Source organism: Achroia grisella, unplaced genomic scaffold (genome assembly GCF_030625045.1).
Source record: "Achroia grisella isolate CSIRO2021 unplaced genomic scaffold, CSIRO_AGI_Agris_v1 utg327, whole genome shotgun sequence".
In the NCBI taxonomy this organism is placed as follows: Eukaryota; Metazoa; Arthropoda; class Insecta; order Lepidoptera; family Pyralidae; genus Achroia; species Achroia grisella.
This window is the reverse complement of record NW_026712799.1, coordinates 1,367,733-1,388,764: the sequence shown is the minus strand read 5'-3', so window position 1 is coordinate 1,388,764 and position 21,032 is coordinate 1,367,733. Positions and strand designations below refer to the sequence as shown.

At 31.3% G+C, this 21,032-nt stretch overlaps 1 protein-coding gene across 1 annotated transcript; it reads left to right on the top strand.

Annotated features, from left to right (window-relative positions):
* Positions 1–1,521: 1,521 nt before the first annotated feature.
* LOC131843695 (probable tubulin polyglutamylase TTLL2) lies at positions 1,522–19,651 on the top strand. Its single transcript, XM_059192387.1, has 12 exons — positions 1,522–1,602; positions 3,505–3,627; positions 4,589–4,692; positions 11,462–11,612; positions 12,996–13,158; positions 13,786–13,899; positions 14,548–14,753; positions 15,561–15,712; positions 16,529–16,685; positions 17,320–17,403; positions 18,788–18,982; positions 19,457–19,651. Exons 1-12 carry the CDS (start codon positions 1,522–1,524, stop codon positions 19,649–19,651), a joined length of 1,725 nt encoding a protein of 574 aa, XP_059048370.1.
* The last annotated feature ends 1,381 nt before the right edge of the window (positions 19,652–21,032 follow it).

Sequence of the window (21,032 nt, the reverse complement as noted above, 5' to 3'; positions counted from 1 at the left end):
TGGATAGACTTTTTATGATAATAAGAAATCACGCGTAACACGCAACGACTGAAACTGGGTTACAGTGAACTGGGAACGATTTCCATTTAAAGTTTTATACGTGTTTAATTAAAACTGATACGACGTAGTTTGCATATATTCGTGTGGGAAATACGAATAAGAAGTTTCGTATAATGCGTATATTACATGTCATGCATTTTCTATAATAGTATGTTTCTGCATGCCATGTTATATTCAGAATTCTCGAAGTTTCTATTATGCATTAATAGAAACTTCGAGAATTCTGAATATACCGGCACCTGGCACCATATACTGAAGATAGCAAACCTTAGGATGCATTGCCATTTACGAGTACTGAAATCGTTGTTTTATTAGTTGACTGTAGTAATTTTACCTTTCAGACCAAATTATTTAAAGAAATTATCATTTTACTAGGCATGAATGTGTGATTCGATCCACAAAATTAACTAGTGCAAAACGGAACTATACTTCCGTTAATCTACCTATATATCCCTTTTTAACATGTCGTTATTAGTAATGTAATTTACCATTGACATATTTCATAAGTAAAATCTGGGCCGGGATACAGGAACATTAAGTTATTAGATTATGCAACTTGTAACAATATGTCAGATTTCAAGTTTTCGGGTGTATGGGTCTCATGTCATACCATGTTGTGATATACATTGATATTTCTAAGGATTGAGACGTGATGCCTCTGTGCACTGCATTATCACTACAGAACATCCTTGAAATATTTGAAATATTCTTCAAAATATATGGAAACTTCTATGTATTGTGAATCGAATGTGTTTGTATGAACAAAGTTTGAGAATTAAAAAAGAAATTGAAAATTAGTTTTCCCTTGCTGGTTAGCTGATAAGCAAAAAAAATGTACGATTTCACGGTTTCAACTAGCGCAGAATAAATCTTTTTTTTTAATTTATACGTAAACATTAATAACCAAATACAATTATTTATGAGTCATTAAATATCCAAATTTATATCAGTCAAATGAATCTATAACCAGGGTTTTACTTGCACGATAATGTTTAAAAATAAACGAAATGAACAACTACTAAATGTCATTTGAAACATTGTGCTTACCAATTATCTTTCATTTGGCATTCGGCAAAATACAGACGTGTCATTAGACTTAAAATGCATTATCGTAGTTACGTAGCATTTACAGAGCCTCCGTGTCACGAAGGCACAGTTGTAAATCACTGTAGGGGTTACCTAAGTTACACTGGGGTGCACTGTCGGACTTGAACAGTGTTGGGCGGGCGGGCGAGTCAGCCGGTTGACTCCTCCGACTGAATCTCAAAACTCAACGCATTTTTAATTTTACTTTACTACTGTATTGGAAACTTATCTACAGTCATGGAATCATTTTAAATTTTGGGCATATGCCTAAATTATAACGAAATATTGAGATGATTTGATTTGAGGCTAGAACTTTTTTGGTTATTTTTTATCATGTAACATTGAATACCTGAAATTTTAGGATTAAGGCCCACAATGGAGGGATGTTACAATGATGATGAGCCGTTCATATACCGACTTAATGATAATGGATCAGGACCCAGCCTACTTGTCAAGGTAATATGCTGTTTATATTTTCAAAATGAAGAGTTGCAAAACTCGCTTGAGTGGTACATGGTTTTTACCGAAAAGGTCAACGGCTTTTGATAGTATTTTTAAAATGAACTCTATAAAGCAACTACGTCTGCCTTTTTTAAAGATTAAATATAAGGCTGTTCGTCCGTCACGTTTGTTTCATTAATAACTGTTCAGCCTCGTAAAAATATAACAAATAATAGTTTTGCATTTATAATATTAGTAAGGATATCATAAAATAAAAACAACATACATTATGATGGTTGGAGTAAACATATTATTACTCGTAAAAATGAATACAATACAATTACACTGTAATTAAACACGTTGATACAAAATATAATAAAAACAAAAGTACATTTCCTCAAGTAATAAATAGAACTTAGAATGAGAGGTATATATTTTCTTCAAGTATTAATCTTATCTTAATAATAATATTATAAAGGCGAAAGTTTGTGAGTATGGATGTTTGTTACTCTTTCATGCAAAAACTACTGAACAGATTTTAATGAAACTTTACAGTAATATAGCTTATATATCAGAATAATATATAGGCTATAAACGTCACGTGGATGAAACCGCGGGTAATGTAATAAGTGAAAACATTACGAAGGCTGAGGTCATGGTTACATTATAAACACGTATCGATATTTGAGATCATTGACCCTTAATCGGTCGATCACATAATAATTTAGACTGGTAAGATGCGACACGTCACACGTGTTTACCTTGTAATCAGTTAGTCAATCGTGAGAATATAGGGCACAGTTGATTATACAAGGTTGCCCCTTTTCACCTTGTATGAAGTTAGTTAATCATAACAAAATGGGGCGTAAGTAATTTGACAAGGTTGTCCCTTTTTGATGTTTACTTTTTAGATAGTTGAAAAATTTCGATATGTATTAATGTCAATGTCGATTTTTACTATATGCACGTGCTACTTACATATTTAAATGGGTATCAGTGTTTATACATATTAGAAATCATATACGTACTATTTTTTTTTAATGGGACAATTATTTGTATTAGTACATATGCCACTGCGTCGTTCAATCATCAATCCGTTTTCGATGAGTTTTTTTTATAAGTAGAAGTTGGTGTCATGTAAATAAAAAAAAATCCATTCAATTTAAAATGAAAATTATTGTAATAATACACAATATGTTTGTAGATGGAAAGTCGATTGAAAAAATGAAGACCTCGGTTCTCGCAGTTTAGCACGCTGCTTTATATTACATACGTTTGATGGTCGCGATTTCGATTCCTCGCACGGTACAAACATTTGTATTCATGAGTATGATTGTTTGTATCGGTCTGGGTGTTTTCTATGTATAATATGTATTTATTTACAAAAAAAAATGCATTCATGTATTTATATTAGTTGTCTAGTAACCACAACACAAGCTCTGCTTAGCTTGGGACTAGATAGCGCTGTGTGAATTGTCCAGGATAATTATTATTTATAAAAAATCATGATTAGATAAAAAGTCCCACTTTAATACCAAAAGAATAAAAATGTATACAAATGTTTGCATTATAACAATATAATAATAATAATATCTCAGGACAATTCACATAGCACTATCTAGTCCCAAGTCAAGCAGAGCTTATGTTATGCGTAACTCATATAAATACATGGATGCATTTTTTTTGTAAATAAATATATATTATACACAGAAAACACCCAGACCGATACAAACAATCATACTTATGAATACAAATGTTTGTACTGTGAGAGGAATCGAAGCCGCGACCATCGGATAGTAAAGCGGTATGCTAAACCACTAGACCACCGAGGCTGTCAATGTCAGTTATTGCATTGTACGGGAATCAAACAAGCGACTACCAGCAAGTGAGAGAATGTGGTTAATTGTTTCTGTATAGATTTGTGCAGAACGTGGATGGCGCATGTACCAGGGGTACAGCGGAAATGAGGATAGATGGAACCTGTGGTGGCGGACAAGTGCCTTCCCATCTGCGTGTTACAAGACTCTGGGTGACTGGCAGGTTGGTTATTTTAATATATTTATAGCTGTACTCGCGACTTCGTCGGCGTGGAATGTAACTTTATTTTTCTAATATAATAGTAACCTAAGTTACTCCTTATTACATAAGTTACCTGCTAATAATAGTCCTGTCAAAATCGGTCCAGCCATTCCAGAGATTAGCCGGAACAAACAGACAGACAGACAGACAAAACTTGTAAAAAATGTTATTTTGGTATATGTACCGTATTTATATTCATATGCATGTAGTAAAAACGGTTATTTCAATGTTACAAACAGACACTCCAATTTCATTTAAATGTATAGATTTGGAAAACTCTTTTATATCTTTTAATATATAAAAATTTCATATCACGTTTGTCCGCGATGGAATTTTAAAGTACTGAAATTTTATATGTATGTTCGGTAGGTCTGAAAATAAATTGTTACCTATATTTTATAAGTTATAAGGATTGGCCCACCTCAAAACATTTAATTATTATTCCATTGATATTTTTTTCTTATTTTATTATGATTCGACATTAAACATATAACCCTAAATTTTCACCTTTCTGCTATCAACCCCACTATTGTATATTAATAGCTATATATTTTTTAATGGCAAAATCAAATAGTTAATCATAGAATAAAGTACTGTAATAGTGATCTCATTATCTTATTTCTTTTATTTTTCTAAAAAAGACGCACATATTAGTTTCCAGCAGTAAGTAGATATTCTTGGATCCCTAATTTCGAATATTTCGATAAATATAGCTCGGTTGTCGATGATTTTATTTAAAAGAGCTTCTGGAGCTGGAAGTCCAAATTATCCATGAAATTTATATGTCATTCTATTATTAGTATATTCTTGTCTTTGTAAAAATATATCTATAATCATAGAGATTCCATTAGCTATTCATAATAATTATAATTGAATGTTAAATGCATATCCTTCCTTATATACACATACATTTTTATTTTAGTTCATGAACCATATACCTAAAGGTGGATCGATATGTCGGAAGGATGGGCTATCCAGGCTGCTTCGTTGTATGCGTAGAATTTATGGATCTATATACGATTTCAGGTAAGAATTACTAATTTACTTTTACTTAGTATAACAACACAAATATACACGTACATGTTTGTATACTTCTTTATGTACTCTAATTTTCAATGCCTACCGCAAAATAAAACAGTATGAGTAACGATATTGAATAAGGATGATAGATTAGAAGATTTCTGAAGAAAATTAAAAGCGATTTTTTACAACTACAATAAGCCAATATAAGATTCAAATGAAAAGAATAAAGATAACAAGGAGTTTGTCAACAAATAGTAAAAATAAAAATAAAAACGACATCAGAATCAAGCCCCTAATTATAATTTTAAACATTTTACTTATTTGTATTTACTCGTTCATATCGAAAGTCGTTTAGTTTCGGATACGAAAGTTTATTGTTAATTTCTGAACGTTACACTAATCGGGCTATAAAAAACAAAAGCCTAAAAAGAAGCAAACGCTAATTTGGTACGCTGTATTGTTATCTTTTTTACAATTTAAAACGATGAAAAGATATAAAAAATATATCCGTTACACGCAATACCTATTGAATTGGAATAACAACGTAAACGTAAATGATAATTTTATTTATCCTGATGGAATTAACATTGGCGAGATTTCGTGTTGTTTTACAAACAGATTAATAAAATTGATTTAAAGCTGTCGTAAAATAACATCTACCCCATTATTTCGGTTCCGAGCGAATTGTTGTTTTCTGTTTCTATTATGTATATTTTGTTGTCAGAAAATGTTGCTTTTTATATTTTTTATTTTTATACACGACCACCAATTACAATGTTCACAACAATAAGTAGCGTATATATTTAACATTTAATATATACGTATTTAAGTATAAATATAAAATTATCTTATAACCTGTTATACTAGTAATTCGTAATGAACTAGCCTGGGCAATTTTTCTTTTTCTTTGTATTGTCATAAAAGATACAAAAATAACTTTAATACTTCACTCAATATTATCTAAGGCCGGTGACCTTACAACTTGAATAAGTAAATTTATTATATGGGAAAATATATTTTTCAAATCTTTTTTTGTGGGATAGTCAAAGAGAACAGAGATCCAATTAAGGATCTCTATGATTTCAGCCATTCAATATCAGTCTTTTGAATAACTACACCAGTTATGAAAACTACCCTCTAAAACAGTATATGTAATTACAGATAACTTGTACTAATATTATAAATGTCTCAGAGATCACTAGGAAATGGCCGGTTATATTTTATATTAATAAAAAGAGATACAGGTAATTTATACGACATATATTAAAAAATACAGTTTTCACACAAGTAAATTAGTGATTTATGCCTATAAAACATTCTATTAATAGTTTTGTTTTTATTTGTATCCTTTGAATTATTAAATTACCATTTTTACAGATAGTTAGAATTTCACATGAAGAATAATAATTTATCACTTACCTAATCGTCCGATATCATTCATGAACATGCATGTTAATTTGTATGACACTAAATTTAGTTACTTTCTTTGAACACGGTATCGTTTAACAGTAGAAGGAAACAAAGTATATTTTTTCGTCACGCCAATACAGATTAATCAGATGGATAAACTTTGCCTGAAAATTGAGGTATATTTCCATGACAGTTAAAGTAGACAATGAATTGGGTGACTCTGATAAAGTTCAGTATGGGAACATTTGTTGATTGTGGCGTGTACGTACTGAGCCGGGAGTGAATCGCGCGCGTCATTGACTATTTGAATGAAACGACGCGTTCATTGCGTGTCACACGGCATTACCCAACAGTTTTTTTTATAGCAATACAAAAATCTGATTTGGACCGAAATAAAACCATATATCAGACAATGACTTTTAGGTTATATCGCGGTTGTACAATTATATTACTTATATATTGTTACAAATATGCACAATAATAGTTCTTGTCAATAATACTTGACAACAGCTGACAGAGTCTATTTTATATTAACGGCCTCGGCCGGTTTACACTACATTACTTTCCGATGGTCGCGGGTTCGATTTCTTGCACGGTACATACTCATGAATTTCCTATGTATCGTAATAATTATACATACATAGGAAACTCTCACTGTATTTAAAAAAAAAAATCTAAGTATTTACATCAGTTGTCTAGTATCTATAACACAATCTCTGCTTAATCAGGGACGAGATGACTAACAATTAATAAATAACAAAACATTTTTAAACTAATATATCTTAAAATGTATTATTATTAATATTGTTAGAATTTTTATCTCTCCATCTGGACGTTTATGTATTTATGTTACGTCTATGTTTATAATCTTTAAACGACTTAACAGATGTGTCTATACCTATAAATAAAATTCAATTCAACTCAACATATAAATAAAATATTACATAAAGAGTGTCTGTATGTAATATTTTTTTTACTACATGCATATGAATATAAATACGGCACATATACCAAAATATTTTTTTTTACAATTTTAACTTTCTGTCTGTTTGATTGTCCCGGCTAATCTCTGAAATAGCTGAACCGATTTTGACGGGACTTTTTTTGGCAGGTAGCTGATATAGTAAGGAGTAACTTAGCCTACTTTTATTTTAGAAAATAAAGTTAATTTCCTCGCGGACAAAGTCGCGTGTACAGCTAGTGTATTACAAGAAGTAAGTTTCATTTAAAATCCTGCGTTTATTTTATTCCAATTGGTAGGTATACAAACAAAAAATATATACGAGTATGAAGTCCCAGAGTCGGCTAGTATTGTACTATAACTCTACTGAACTTTTATTACAAATTCGTGTACAAGAACTATTAATAGTTGCTTGTAAAGGACTTAAAAATAAATGTTTATTATATTCAGATGAATGAAAATGGAATGTCGATACTATTTGTTTTGCTTAAAATGTAAAAGCGTTTTTATTTTTGAATTAACTGTGTATTATACTGTGTGTATTATATATATATATATATATATATATATGAATGTAATAAGGTATATTATTACATTTATTTAGGTTAAGTACTTATGAAGTGTTCAATGATTGAAATGCTAGTTACAGAGCTTTCATGTGCTTAAGCTTTCAGGTACAAGCGATCAAGTACAATTATTACGCTTCCAGCAATGAATTTGGAAAAATATAGTAGGTATTACCGCAGTAGCCTATTTTGTAAATTATCTATGTCAAGTCTTTAAAATCTAGGTATATAATTGAGTAATAGACAAAAAAAAACTAATTGAATAATAAACACTTCTTATAATATTAAAAATAACACAGTGTTGCCTTAAATCTTAATTTTTATATTTTACTAGTAAATGATAGTTTTCTGGGACCATTTAGACCCTTATTATCTTTTGGTCTACCCTATAAACATTAACCGCCAGAGGTAAACTGTATAAAAAAATTGAAATAACGGTAAAAATAAAAGAAAACAGCTTCTTTACGAGGTGAGTTACGGTTTAAGGAAAGAGCCTTTGCTGTATTGCCTACGGAACGGCAGTACATAAGGGGTACTACGTGCGCTACACTTCACGTTATGTCCGTGGAGATCATCATGTATGTATATAGCTAGCAGTTGCCACTTACCACCAGGTGGATAGTTGGACGATTTCCCATTCCAGGTCTTAAAAATAATTAAATACAAAGTATCTACATTAAAAAAATGTTGACTGAAATAGCAAACTCAATTACACCAGTTAGGTCATAGTTTATGTAGTTTTTAGAACTTTTAAAGGTCAAACTAATTAATTGGTTGACACAAGGTGAAAGTTCAGGGCAATATGAAATTATAGATTCTATTACTAATGAACAATAACTTGGCAATTACCCCCAAGTGGTACCGTAGTCGCGTGACGATTGCAAAAAGGCGGCCGAACGAATGTCGTACTTTTGTTTCGATTTCGATGCTCGCTTCACATTAGAATACAATTCTCGATGCATTTGGGTATATGTAATATAGGTTCTCAAATATTAACAGTATAGATTTGTGTGACTATGCATTCCCTTATGAATCACATTATTTTAGTTATTGATACATCAAGTAAAGATATTTAACAACGAGCAATGCGTGTGTACATTTGGAAGTGTAACAATTGGAAAATGTATATAGACCTAAGCTTTTAGCAAATAAAATATATTTTATAGAAAATATTTAATTTGATTAAAATTTTTATATAATTTAGAAGTGTATCTTGAAAATTATTTATATCTTGTTATATTAGAATTAAACAGCCCGAATTAGTTAAAATGAAAATGGCTATTTTATAATATATTTTATAGTCTAAAAATATAAATGATGCAAAATAGGAATAAAAGATAGAAAATATAAAAAATCAATAAATTTTAGGTATTTTTAAAACAAATATAGCATTAATATTACTAAAATATGGATTAAAAAGGTGGATTTAACATATATTGTATGTATAAACTATACGTATGGTTCATTACATGACACCAAAATGGTTTCATTTTATCTTTTTACTACGAAACCCTAAAAAAGAGTCTCGGTTACAAATGTCCCTTGGATGAAGTAAGCTTAGAGCGTCGGGGTATGACGTTAGTTATTGCTCGTTCGTTCACTGACTACGCCACTCGTAAATATGGCTGAAAATAGAAAGTAACATGAATATTTGAATGCTGTTGCAAGTTTCCACAGTATAGTGGGGTTCAGCAGGCTGACTTTTTTTCAGAATGGAATTAGTACCAAATTGAAATCACATCATTCACTTGATGGATTATTTATATTCCATTTTATTGAATGTTTGTTGAACAGATATATTATTTATTTAAGTGTATATTTGTATTTACATACCAATATTGACATATACCTATATATGTATATATATATATATATATATATATATTTACATTTTTGTTAAATATCATTATCGGCATCCTTTTATGAAACTTAATCTTAGATTCATTAAATACTCATGTTCATAAAATTGTTATAATTATTATAATACTTTTTATTGTTTATAGTTTTTAAATTAATATGATAAGGTATCTGAAATGATATAACGAAATTAAATAGATGTTGTCATAAAAACATATTATAATCCCACCTAAAAAATAACAATTGGCAGGTGGTTTGATATAGTATTGTACTTCGACATTTCTTTTTTTATTTGACATGTCCCTAATGTTTGAAGACTCTCCAAAAGTATTTGAAATAAATGTTGCGTGTTACGCATAAGCCATAGCGTAACACGAGGATTCGCAATTTGAAAATAAAATGGAATATGTCGATGTTAGATATGGTGTTCTTATGTAAACTTCTTTTCCGATAACAACCAGGTAGGACTTTATGACCATTGAATTATGGGAAATTATTTCTCTACATGACTTGAAACCGAACTTTTACTAATGTTAGGGCTGACAACCGTTACATTTATCCTGAAGTACTACTTCAAAGTTGATCTAGTTGTAATATATATCTACGAACAAACCTTTCATTACTCAATATTTTATTCAAATTTTTATTCTAGTATATATACTTATTTATAATATTAGGGTGTTTATAATCCATAGCTTATTTTCTGAAGCGTGTCTCTGTGACTCAATATCAATCTATACGAATAAAAACTGTACGTAAAATTGATAAATTGAGATTGTGCTCGCTAACGTTAAATTTAATAATTTTGTTAATGTTAAATATACTCACTTGCCGGATATATAAACCGGTCAAATAAATTTACGGAGTTAAGAAAACCTCTAGGAAAAACAATGTCAAACTTTTTAAAATTATCAGTTCTGAGTCTGAATTACCGTACCGATAATATCATATTAATAATACGGATTCATATTAAATAACATTGCCAACTGGTTCCTAGACTAATTTATAGTACCTATATCTTCTACTATGAAATGTATAATGGATTGCTTGACTTGCCCTAAATATAGCAGTCAACATTTATTTCCATGTAAACGAAAAAGTTCTATTTGTCTCACAATTCAATTACGACAACCCAACATAAATCAATTTAGTTGAATAATGTTCTTTCAAGGTTTCAAATTAAGCTACCTAGATTATATTACTTACATTCATTTCCAGTAAGTTTTCCCTTTAACATAGGCTGAAATCGAAGTTCATTTAAGTTAAAAGGTTAGTAAGTTCGTGCGTGGTATTTCCTATTGACCTCATGGCCTATGCAGGCAAAACGGTAATGTTTGCGGAGGGTTTTATTTTATAAAAATAAACTTAAGTGAAGTAATCAGTGTTTTTAAATTTATAGCATAACATTTTATTAGTTAGTTGATTACTCAATGTTTTACATTTTACGATTTTTCTTTAATGTTAAGCATTAATTTTTGCTATGTGATTCGATCAAAATTGCTCGAAAATCAAAAACAAAAATGAAGAAACCAGTATAATGGTCAATCAACATTTAAATATTTTATTTAAGTGTTCATATATGGTGATAACATAAGAAACATAATATTACAATAGTGAAATTTATTTAATAAAAGTATTTATATATGTTTTAAGGTTGACTAAATGTAGTAATATTTACTTGGTTTATTCATTACTTAGACTGATTAATCTGAAATTTATTATGGTATTTTTATATAGTATAAAACAAAGTAGCTTCTGCTGTTTGTTAGCTTAGATCTATTAAACTATGCAATGGATTTTAATGCAATTTTTAGCAATAGATAGAGTGATTCAAGAGGAATGTTTATGTGTACAATAATACATGTACACCCGTGAGCTAGTACAGTACATGTAGCTAGTACAATATAAAAAACATAAATATTTTATCTTCTAGATGATCCTTAATTAGTTAGTATAATGGTCGTTTTGTCATTTACAGTCCACCGTGTTACCACTTGCCATTAGAGTATGCTAAATTAGTATCGGAGTTTTCCCGACTGCGGCGGAGCGAGGATGAGACAGCTTCAAACGTTGTTTGGATTCACAAACCAGTTGCACAGAGTCAGGGCAGAGGGATTTTTCTGTTTCGTGTAAGTAGTTTATACTAAATTAACTGGAATAGCAAAAAATTGACGTCCTAGCTGTTGCTAACCATTATCAATAATAATAATTCAAATGTCGCAAAATAGATTTTGACGCCTTTGGACGTCTTCATTTCATTACCACAAAGTTCAGTATGTTGTAATAATAAATAATATTCCTGGACAATTCACACAACGGCTACACTAAAGAACTAATAAGAATATTTTAATAAATGCAGATTTTTTTAAACTACATACATAATATACATAGAAAACATCCAGAGCAATACAAAAAATCATATTCATTAATATTGAATCGAATGTTATAAAAGCGATAGTTAGTGCAAATGGATAGTGATGTTTGTTACTCTTTCACGAAAAATTCTTGCTCAAATTCAAATGGAATTTAGCATACAGATAGATAGTTTCCCAGGTTAACATGTAAGATATATTTTACCTAAATGCACGGCCAACAGTGCCGCGAAATGCAGCTAGAGCACTTTAGATAAAAGATTAAGTTATATGTAGGTATCTAGATATGTTCTGCAATACGGCTTCATTCATATTACAATCTTTTATAATCATTTCCATTAATACATTAATACACTTATTTATTCGTAGAAAAAAATAATTAAAAATTTGATGATTGATTTTTCAATTGCTATTAAATGACTATTGAAAAATTATGTATGTACCGTCGTATAATAAGTGTATCTTGATGTGAATAAAATTATTCACATCTACAAACAATTAAAAATATTGTTGTAGTGCAGAACTTATCTTGTTACCTGTGTACATGATCGCTTGTAATTGAACTAATATACAAATTCTTAGTAGTTTCATTGCAAGTTTGTAACTTTGTATAGTTTCATGGCTAAAGTACAATAAAGTTGGTTTTTATGTTCAAGGATGGATATATTTTATGGGACGTCATTAAATTGTACCTGTGCTGCTCGCCTTAACTTCAATTTTGATACTTTAATTGGCACTTCACGAAAATTAACATGATAATAAAAACCAGAACATCCAAACCTAAGTTGTAAATTGTTATTGCTTATAATGTTTTATATTACGTTTTCATCATATCATGAAAATTCTATTATATAATAATAAAAATTTGTATGTAACAAGAAGTTGACAAATATAGATAACCAAGGATTGATCGTAAGTGGTCTAGCGGTTAAGTACACCACTTTCCTTCCGATGGTCGTGAGTTCGATTCCTCGCACGGTGCAGTGTTTTCTATTTATAATATGTATGTATTTAAGAAAAAAAAAACTCTATTTATTTCTGTCACTTATCAAGTACCCGTAATACAAGCTTTCGCTAGCTTTATTTGGGTTTAGATGGCGTTGTGTGAATACTCCTGAAATTATTATTATTAAATTGCAGAGTATATGTGAGATGCGTTGTGGTAGTTCGGCTGTGGTGCAGCGGTATATCGAGCGGCCGTTGCTGATAGCTGGCTATAAGTTTGACCTACGGCTATACGTGTGCGTACCTGGATACCGGCCTCTGACAGCGTACATGTATGCCGAGGGATTAGCTAGATTTGGTAAGCTATTTAGCTTTAATTTATTTATCCCCCTATTTATAGGTATTACAGCAAAAGAAAGATAAAGATGGATATATAGGTAAAATCTTTATAAACAACTATATACTTGTAAGAAAATTATACATAAACACAAAACACACAATACACTTTAACTTACACGTAAAATGAAATCATAAAAATAAATATATTTTAGGTGCCACAGGGACATGAATGAGATGAGCTACTCAGTGAACAATTTACTCAACGAACAAAACTCTGATTTTCAGTAGCAGCCCGGGAGTGACACATTATAAAAAGATATATGTATGAGCTCGTATTTATTACTACGAGTAATTACGAGTACATTTCGATGTATGTGGTATTTCATCAGATTTTCATGACGACTAGTTACTTTAAGTTTCTGTAATTCAAGCGGACGGTGCCCAGGGCTACAGCTAGTTCTCTATATTTACACTAACTATATTTGTTAATTAAAGAGAGAAATAAGACCCTTTTTAACTTAAAGGTAGGTTTTACGGCCTCAATGGTCTAGCAGTTTAACACACTGTTTTATTTTTGATGGATGTTTAGAACATCAATGGAATGTTCCGTACAATAAAATAATTATTCATCTCATTATTATTCCAGGGACTGATAAGTATACACTGACGGATATTCATAATCCATACAGACACCTCACTAATTCATCTTTAAATAAATCAGGACCAAGATATGCAGAATGCAAGGACAGAATAGGTAGTGGTAAGTTTTAGAGATATTTTTATTACTCAATTTTCGAAATTATTCCCACTACATGAACTATCAAACTTTTGGCTACATTCCAAGCCAAACACGACGACACGGTAATCAGTTATTTATTTATTCATAATTTAAGAGCTACTCTCTTACCAGTAGAGCTATTGCCACTTTACATGATCTTCCATCTCTTTTTATCGTCTTTAAATGTTGATACGTTCTCTTGAAATGACTAAATTCCAATTTAGTATCATTTTTGAGCAGCGAAAAGTGTGGTAGGGAAAAGTCATGACGTATTATACAATTTGATACACATATTATTTTTGAATATTCTTTTTAGATTTCATCGTAGGCATTTCTATATTAACCACAGAACGCTGTTCTATGGATTCCATCCAGTCAATTCTAGTACTGTTAAACCATTCTCTATATTATGTCGCAGAGAACAGTCCTTGTTTACTTTTAATATTATTGATTTGGCGGCATGTACGATTTGAGAATGATAATATATTATTTAACATCGGTTATCTATTTGAGTTTTGGGCCTAGCCATTACCACTTTATGTTTTATATATGTGTCATTTTCAAGCATTAGAAATAAATAAATAAAATTATTTATAACTCATTTAAATATAAATTTGAACTAACTTTTAGGTTGTAAGTGGACACTGAAACAAGTTAGAAGGGCGTTAATAGGACGTTGGGGTGCAGCCGAATGGTTGGTGTGGCAAAGAATCAGAGCTTTGGTGACGTTGACTCTGTTAGCTCAGGCAGCCGGCACTCCCCCAGCTAGGAATTGCTTCGAATTCTATGGATTTGATGTACTTCTTGACGATTCTTTGAAGCCCTGGCTAATAGAGGTAATTTTGAAGTTTTGTATTTATATATCATAGTTATATAATTGATGCTTTGATGTAACTGACAATAATTTTGAAATGTTTATAAAGGTGAAAGTTATAGAAGTCGATAAAAAATTGTAACAATAATAAATTAGACTTTATAAAAAGGTTTCCGTTTCCTTACATATTGCATTCGCCGATCAACTTGCTTTATAAGCTGGGATTTTGAATGGTGATTAATGTCTATGAGCTGTGATATTTGTTTTTGTATATATAGGCTACGGTCACCACTTTTACACACGATTACATCAGATGACTTGCCACCTTTTTTGCCACAATAGTATAAAAAAGTAATTTTTTGAAGTAATAGCGTTTTATTTATAGTAAAGCTGTCCATATATTTATTTTATTTTTTATTTATAACAATGTATCAATTGTGTAGAATAACACAATAGTAACTTATACAGTAATTTTTTTCTACACCATAATAATAATAATAATCTTAGGACAATTCATACAGCGCCATCTCTAAATTAGATCTAGAGATCTAATTTAGATAGCTAATGCTTGTGTTATGGGTACTATATAACTGATACAAATACATAGATACATTTTTTTTCATATATACTTATATATTATACATAGAAAACACCCAGACCGATAGTAAAATAAGCAGTATGCAACTTATGTGCAACAGTTACAACAAATATTTGTACTATGCGGAGAATCAAACCCGCGACTATCAGAAGTAAGGCGGTTTGCCAAACCAACAAAGTAACAAAGAAATGAACGACTGATTCTTATAGTAAGGAAATAATAATTTTCAAGGTGAATTTGTCCCCGGCGCTGGGTGCAGACTGCGAAGCAGACGTGACTGTAAAGCAGCCAATGCTTCATGAACTGTTCGACCTACTAGGACTGCCGATGAAGCACACCGGTCTTTCGTTACTACAGGGACAAAATCATGTAAACATTCATAGGTAAATTTATTTGTCTACAATAAATCATAGAAGAGATGTCTCTCTCGTAAAATATGTTGTGAGTGTGCTGCGAGGGTGGGTGCATCACCCAGAAATATTAGAGCAAATTCAGCTATGGGTACCCAATGGTTACGTGGGCGCGCGCCGTCATCCCGTTTTATTCAGTATTCCGGTAGCCAGGACCAATTTACTAAAATATTCATCTGTAACCCGTGCTTTAGAGATACTGAACAATATCAGAAATGATATTGATATTTTTGATTGTAGTCTGCCGAAGATCACAGAAGCCATTCAAAAGTATCTAGAATTTTTATAATGTTTATATTATGTAATAAAATATGTTATGTTGTAAATTGATATATATATATATATATATATATATATATATATATATATGTATACTTTACTAAGTTGCGATACCGATTTGGATATACTGTAATGGTGTTGTAATATTGAAATGAATAAATAAATAAAAATAAATAAATAAATAAATATATTTAATTTCAACTTTAAAACATTGGGAAATATAGATTTTATGACTATATTTCTAGCCTTAGACACAATGTATGTATTTCTAGTACCGACTATACAAGCTATGCTTAGCTTGGGACTGAATAGCGCTGTTGAAAGACTAGATATTGAATTATCCAGATTTTTATTATTGTTATAAGGAAGTAGTATAAAGTAGTTATGGCGTTTGAAGCATGTATTCAGGGTATCTGTAATCGGCATGAGCCTCAGATCTACTTCAGATTCAGATTCACTAACTTGTTGTCTGCTTTTTTTTAATTTAATATTTAATTGTCCTTGTTGTAGTTATTGTTCGGAGGATGAGGGCGGTATATCTCGGCCGGCGACAGCTTCAAGTGCAACCGTAAGACGCGGTACCAGATGGCGACGTCGTCGGCCTATGCCGATACATTGTGTCACCCTACCACCCAGCACAGTCGGATGTGACAGTGAAAAAGCTACTGTAAGCATTTCATGTCCAAGTAAAAAAAAATTATATAAAATAACAATTATAAAAAAAAATACTATAAAAATATAATTTTTTCCCCAAGTATGGTACTCCTGCCATAAGAGGCTTACAATCCAGCTACCCGGAGGTTATTGCCCCCGGAGTTGATGCAGGGACAAAAGGGTTCGGCCTGAGGCCCCAAACTTCGCTGCCTAGGGGGATGCGGATGACCAGTGTCAGTCAATGTTCGTGTACATATATTCTTTCACCGACTTTACTGTCTAGAACGTTGTCTTAATCCGTTTCTCTGTACCTCTGTTTCTGGCATGCAACCTGTTACCAGTATAATTACAGGTAATGACATGTCTGTCTGCCGGAATGTTAAAGATTAGTGGTTCCTCGTAAATGTCGGTTCAGTCAGCTTCTTTGCCAAAATAATTTTGCTGGTAAATACTCGCAAGTAGACCATAAAATTTATTCGTAGTATAATAGTTGAGTTGATTTCTTTACTACTACAATTCTTAGATTTTTTTAAACTAAGGACATAGTCTACAAAGTTTTCCGGTAATCACAAAGTAGCATTGGTTCTGCGAGTAATGTCAGTGGGAAGATTATACATATGACATTGTATATTTTTTTGTAATTTCAGGATACTAGTGAAACAACCAAGGAACTAAACATTGGACAATTATCTATGTCCTCACCTGAAAGTTCGGACAATTCAGATGTTCAGGTAATAATAACTTTAGTAAAAAAAAAGTTATGTTCGTATGTTGATATTATATATATCAGATAATATATATAACAGAGGGAAACTGTTATCTAAAACTGATGCACATGGTTGTCTAACGGTTTAGCACATTGCTTTACCTTAATGATCGCTTTACTTTTACCTCAAGGATCATTTCCTCGGACGGTGCAAATAGAAATATTCGTGAGTATGATTGTTTGTACCAGTCTGGGTGTTTTCTATGGATGCCTTTTTGTAAATACATACATTTGCAAAAAAGGCATCAATATATTATCTAATACTCATAACAGAAGTTATATTTAGCTTGGAACTAGATGGCGGTATGTGAATTATTTATTTAATTATTTTATTATTAAATTATCTTAATAGGTAATATTCTGAGCGAAAACCTTTATTATTTCTTGCACTTTTACATACAGTATTAATACTACTATAATTAGAAACAATTGTAAGAATAACTTAAGATTTAATAAGCCAATTTTTTAGAATCACTATTCTATGGTTTATACTTTTCAATACTCTTATTTTTATTATAATATATTCTATAGGGAGATGTTTACAGATAGAAAAAGTAAGTATGGCCACTAGTAATCCTAATAATATACTATTATCCTACATATTGTTACTGACTAATATTCTATCGATTGTTACTAACATCTGCTACAAATGTAATTTAGGTGCCATTTTTAGACTATCAAACTAGGTCCAATTACCATTAAACAACTAAGTTATGTCTGCGTGTTACCAAGGACAAGCGGAAATCAATTCAAATCATACGTATTAAACAATAGCAATTGTATTCTTTAATGTACTTTATTCTGAAAAGCATAGAGTCTAAAATCGTTACATGATAAAGGAGATATTTTTATAACTACGAGTAGGAATTCTATTGTTTCCAATTCTTGTCATGATTTATTTGTTCTATAATTAGAATAAAACACGCGATGGAAATATATTTTTGCAGAATATTTTTATAACTGTATGTAATAAGTATAATATATTATCCTAAATGAGGTAGTCACGGGAATTTTTTTATGCAGATGTCATTTGAATGCAATATTTAACATGATTGGGTTTGGCTGGGTACATTTGAATCCACCATTTCAGTGTCCTCGACTACCGCAGTCGTTGGGATTAATTAAGTTTGATATTTGTATGATTAACAATAATTTTAGTCATTAATATAAAATAATATACAAAGTTTTTTAGTATCAGTCAGATCGGTACTTAGAACCTTTGGTATTGGGAAAATATACCAGTATATTAAGGTTCTCTTAATGAATGTAATATATTTGGAATTTAAATGAGTCTAGCAGATTCCATATTCTATTACAGCACGTACATAATCTAGTTACTAATATTCCAGTCTACGCCAAGTGTAGCCATCACATCATCAGATTCAGTGGACGAGTCGTGGAAAGGTGGTTATGCGACAGCGGCAAGTCGCAGACGAATGCTAAGCGCCTGCTCTTGGGGTAACGGGGTGCAGTGGCACCGCGCGACGGGTCGAATGGGTCAGTGGGTGCGGATATATCCTCACACAGTGTCTGGTGACGACCAAGTAAGATTTCGCAATAATGGTTTTCTTTTAATTAAGGATAGGAAGGACTTTGGGATAGATGACATGGCCGTGTATGAGATAAATATGAAGGAAATAATATTACACCAACTCCAAAAGAAGAGAGAATGATGATGATGACGATAATGTCGGATGAATGATCCTATATATTACAGATTTTCGTTCTCCCTTATACCTTTAAGTTTTGTTCCATGTAAACGTGCCAAGAGCAACCTTTCTTTGTAAGACTTTATTTGTTTACAATTTTTTACGTTCTTTTAGTCTAACTAGGTTTTGTTGAAGTTGTTTGGTCCTTCTTTTCTCTCCACTTTTTACGTGAACAAAAAGGTAAATAAAATGACGTTGGGTTTTTAAACTGCAAGGAAAGTGATAATCTACAGACATAAAGATTATCGCAGATATCATAAAGTACATTACCCCTTAGATACCCCGTTAATCGTGGACTCTATTTTCCAGTTACCAATGGAAGATGCACGCGAGAGTGTTGCCCAAGTGTCAAAGTTCCTCCGTGCGGCCCGGGAGGTGGTACGGGAAGGTGCACGTGATACACGAGGTCCACGTGATGCAGCCCGTGATGCTGCTTTCGAGGTTGCCTTGCGCAAGAAATTGGAATATAGAAATAATTTTGAAGTGTGGCTTCCACCTTTTTAATGTGTTCAAATGAGTATCTTTAAGCTATTAGTTAGCCAATAAATGCTTGCTCAATATCTTTATACTGGACTATTTTGGAATGGCTGGCGAATATTAGAATTTTGATTGAGACAATTAAAAAAGATACAATTGAGCCAAATAAATCAATTGAGAGACATTTGAAAAAGATTTTGCTTATACTGTCTGGAATGTCTAAACAGGGATTCTAAATATGAAGCCATTTCAAATCCAACCAGTATTGTCTTTTAATAACATATTATTATAAGTTTCAAGACAGAAATACTTAAGTTAAGAGTAAGAAATTATGTTGTCTATAGGTTTGAGTGCACTATCTGCATTCTGCATTGGATTATTGGTGTAAGGGCCAGCTGTCTACTGATTAATGTCGAATCTATTTTTATAATAGTTTTAAGAACTTTGAAGGTTTTAGTTGCTTATATATATATTAAGAAAGACATTTTTTATTTCTGCTTTAAAGAGGTAGATTTCATATAAACTCGTCTGGGTACCTCAGTCACACTTATTAATCCAGTAGTTGGGCAACTACTGGATTTGTAAGCTGTATTTCGAGTTTATATGCGGCAGGTTAAGAGGCATGACATCTTAGAAATCCAGACTGGTATCACGTAATATCTCTGGTGCTATTCATGTGCTGTATAGGCGACGATTACGGATTATTATACTTACTTGAATAATTATATTTTTATCCAAAAAACAGTAAAAGAATCCTCGAGTGAAATAATCTACAATTACAATATTAAGGAATTTTCTACAGAAAAAATGAATACACACTTAATACGTTTTAATACATTAACATGAATTTAATGGCAATCAATGACAAAAGCTTGCTTTGTAAATCGTGAAAGCCTATTATTATGGTTTCCTGCATATCACTTAGCGTTATTACGCAGTAGCAAATGATAATTACATGATGAGCGCTATCCGAAATGATCACATTAATTTTTAAAGCTTTTTAATTGTATAAATGGTGTAGCAAATAAAAATGAAGTCGTAACAATAGGTCAATATAACAGTGAACTGTATGCTAATAGTAAAAATAGAAGTAATATTACTTCGATACATATTCCTGTCAGACTCTTTAAAGAAGAAAACTCTATTAAGAAACCAAAAATGTATGTATATACATACTTTTTTGGTTTCTTAATAACATAAAAAATATGTATAATTTTTAATGTTATTGTGTTCAACTCAGCCTATACACACTCTATTGATGAATCTAGACCTCAATCGGTCCCACGAAATGGAGACCGATATAGTCCGAAGGATCGGCATACTGAAATGGCATTGGATCGGCCAGTTCAAAGCTTTGAGATAAATAAATTTTATTCAGTAATAAGTTACTTTATTCTAGGACAACCTG

Bases quoted from the DNA above. Each gene is read 5' to 3' on its own strand.
- LOC131843695 (XM_059192387.1), top strand. From the start codon at position 1,522: ATGGAGGGATGTTACAATGATGATGAGCCGTTCATATACCGACTTAAT. The intron at 4,693-11,461 runs GTAAGAATTACT...TGTCATTTACAG, and splicing joins GGATCTATATACGATTTCAG to TCCACCGTGTTACCACTTGC. The intron at 11,613-12,995 runs GTAAGTAGTTTA...ATTAAATTGCAG, and splicing joins GAGGGATTTTTCTGTTTCGT to AGTATATGTGAGATGCGTTG.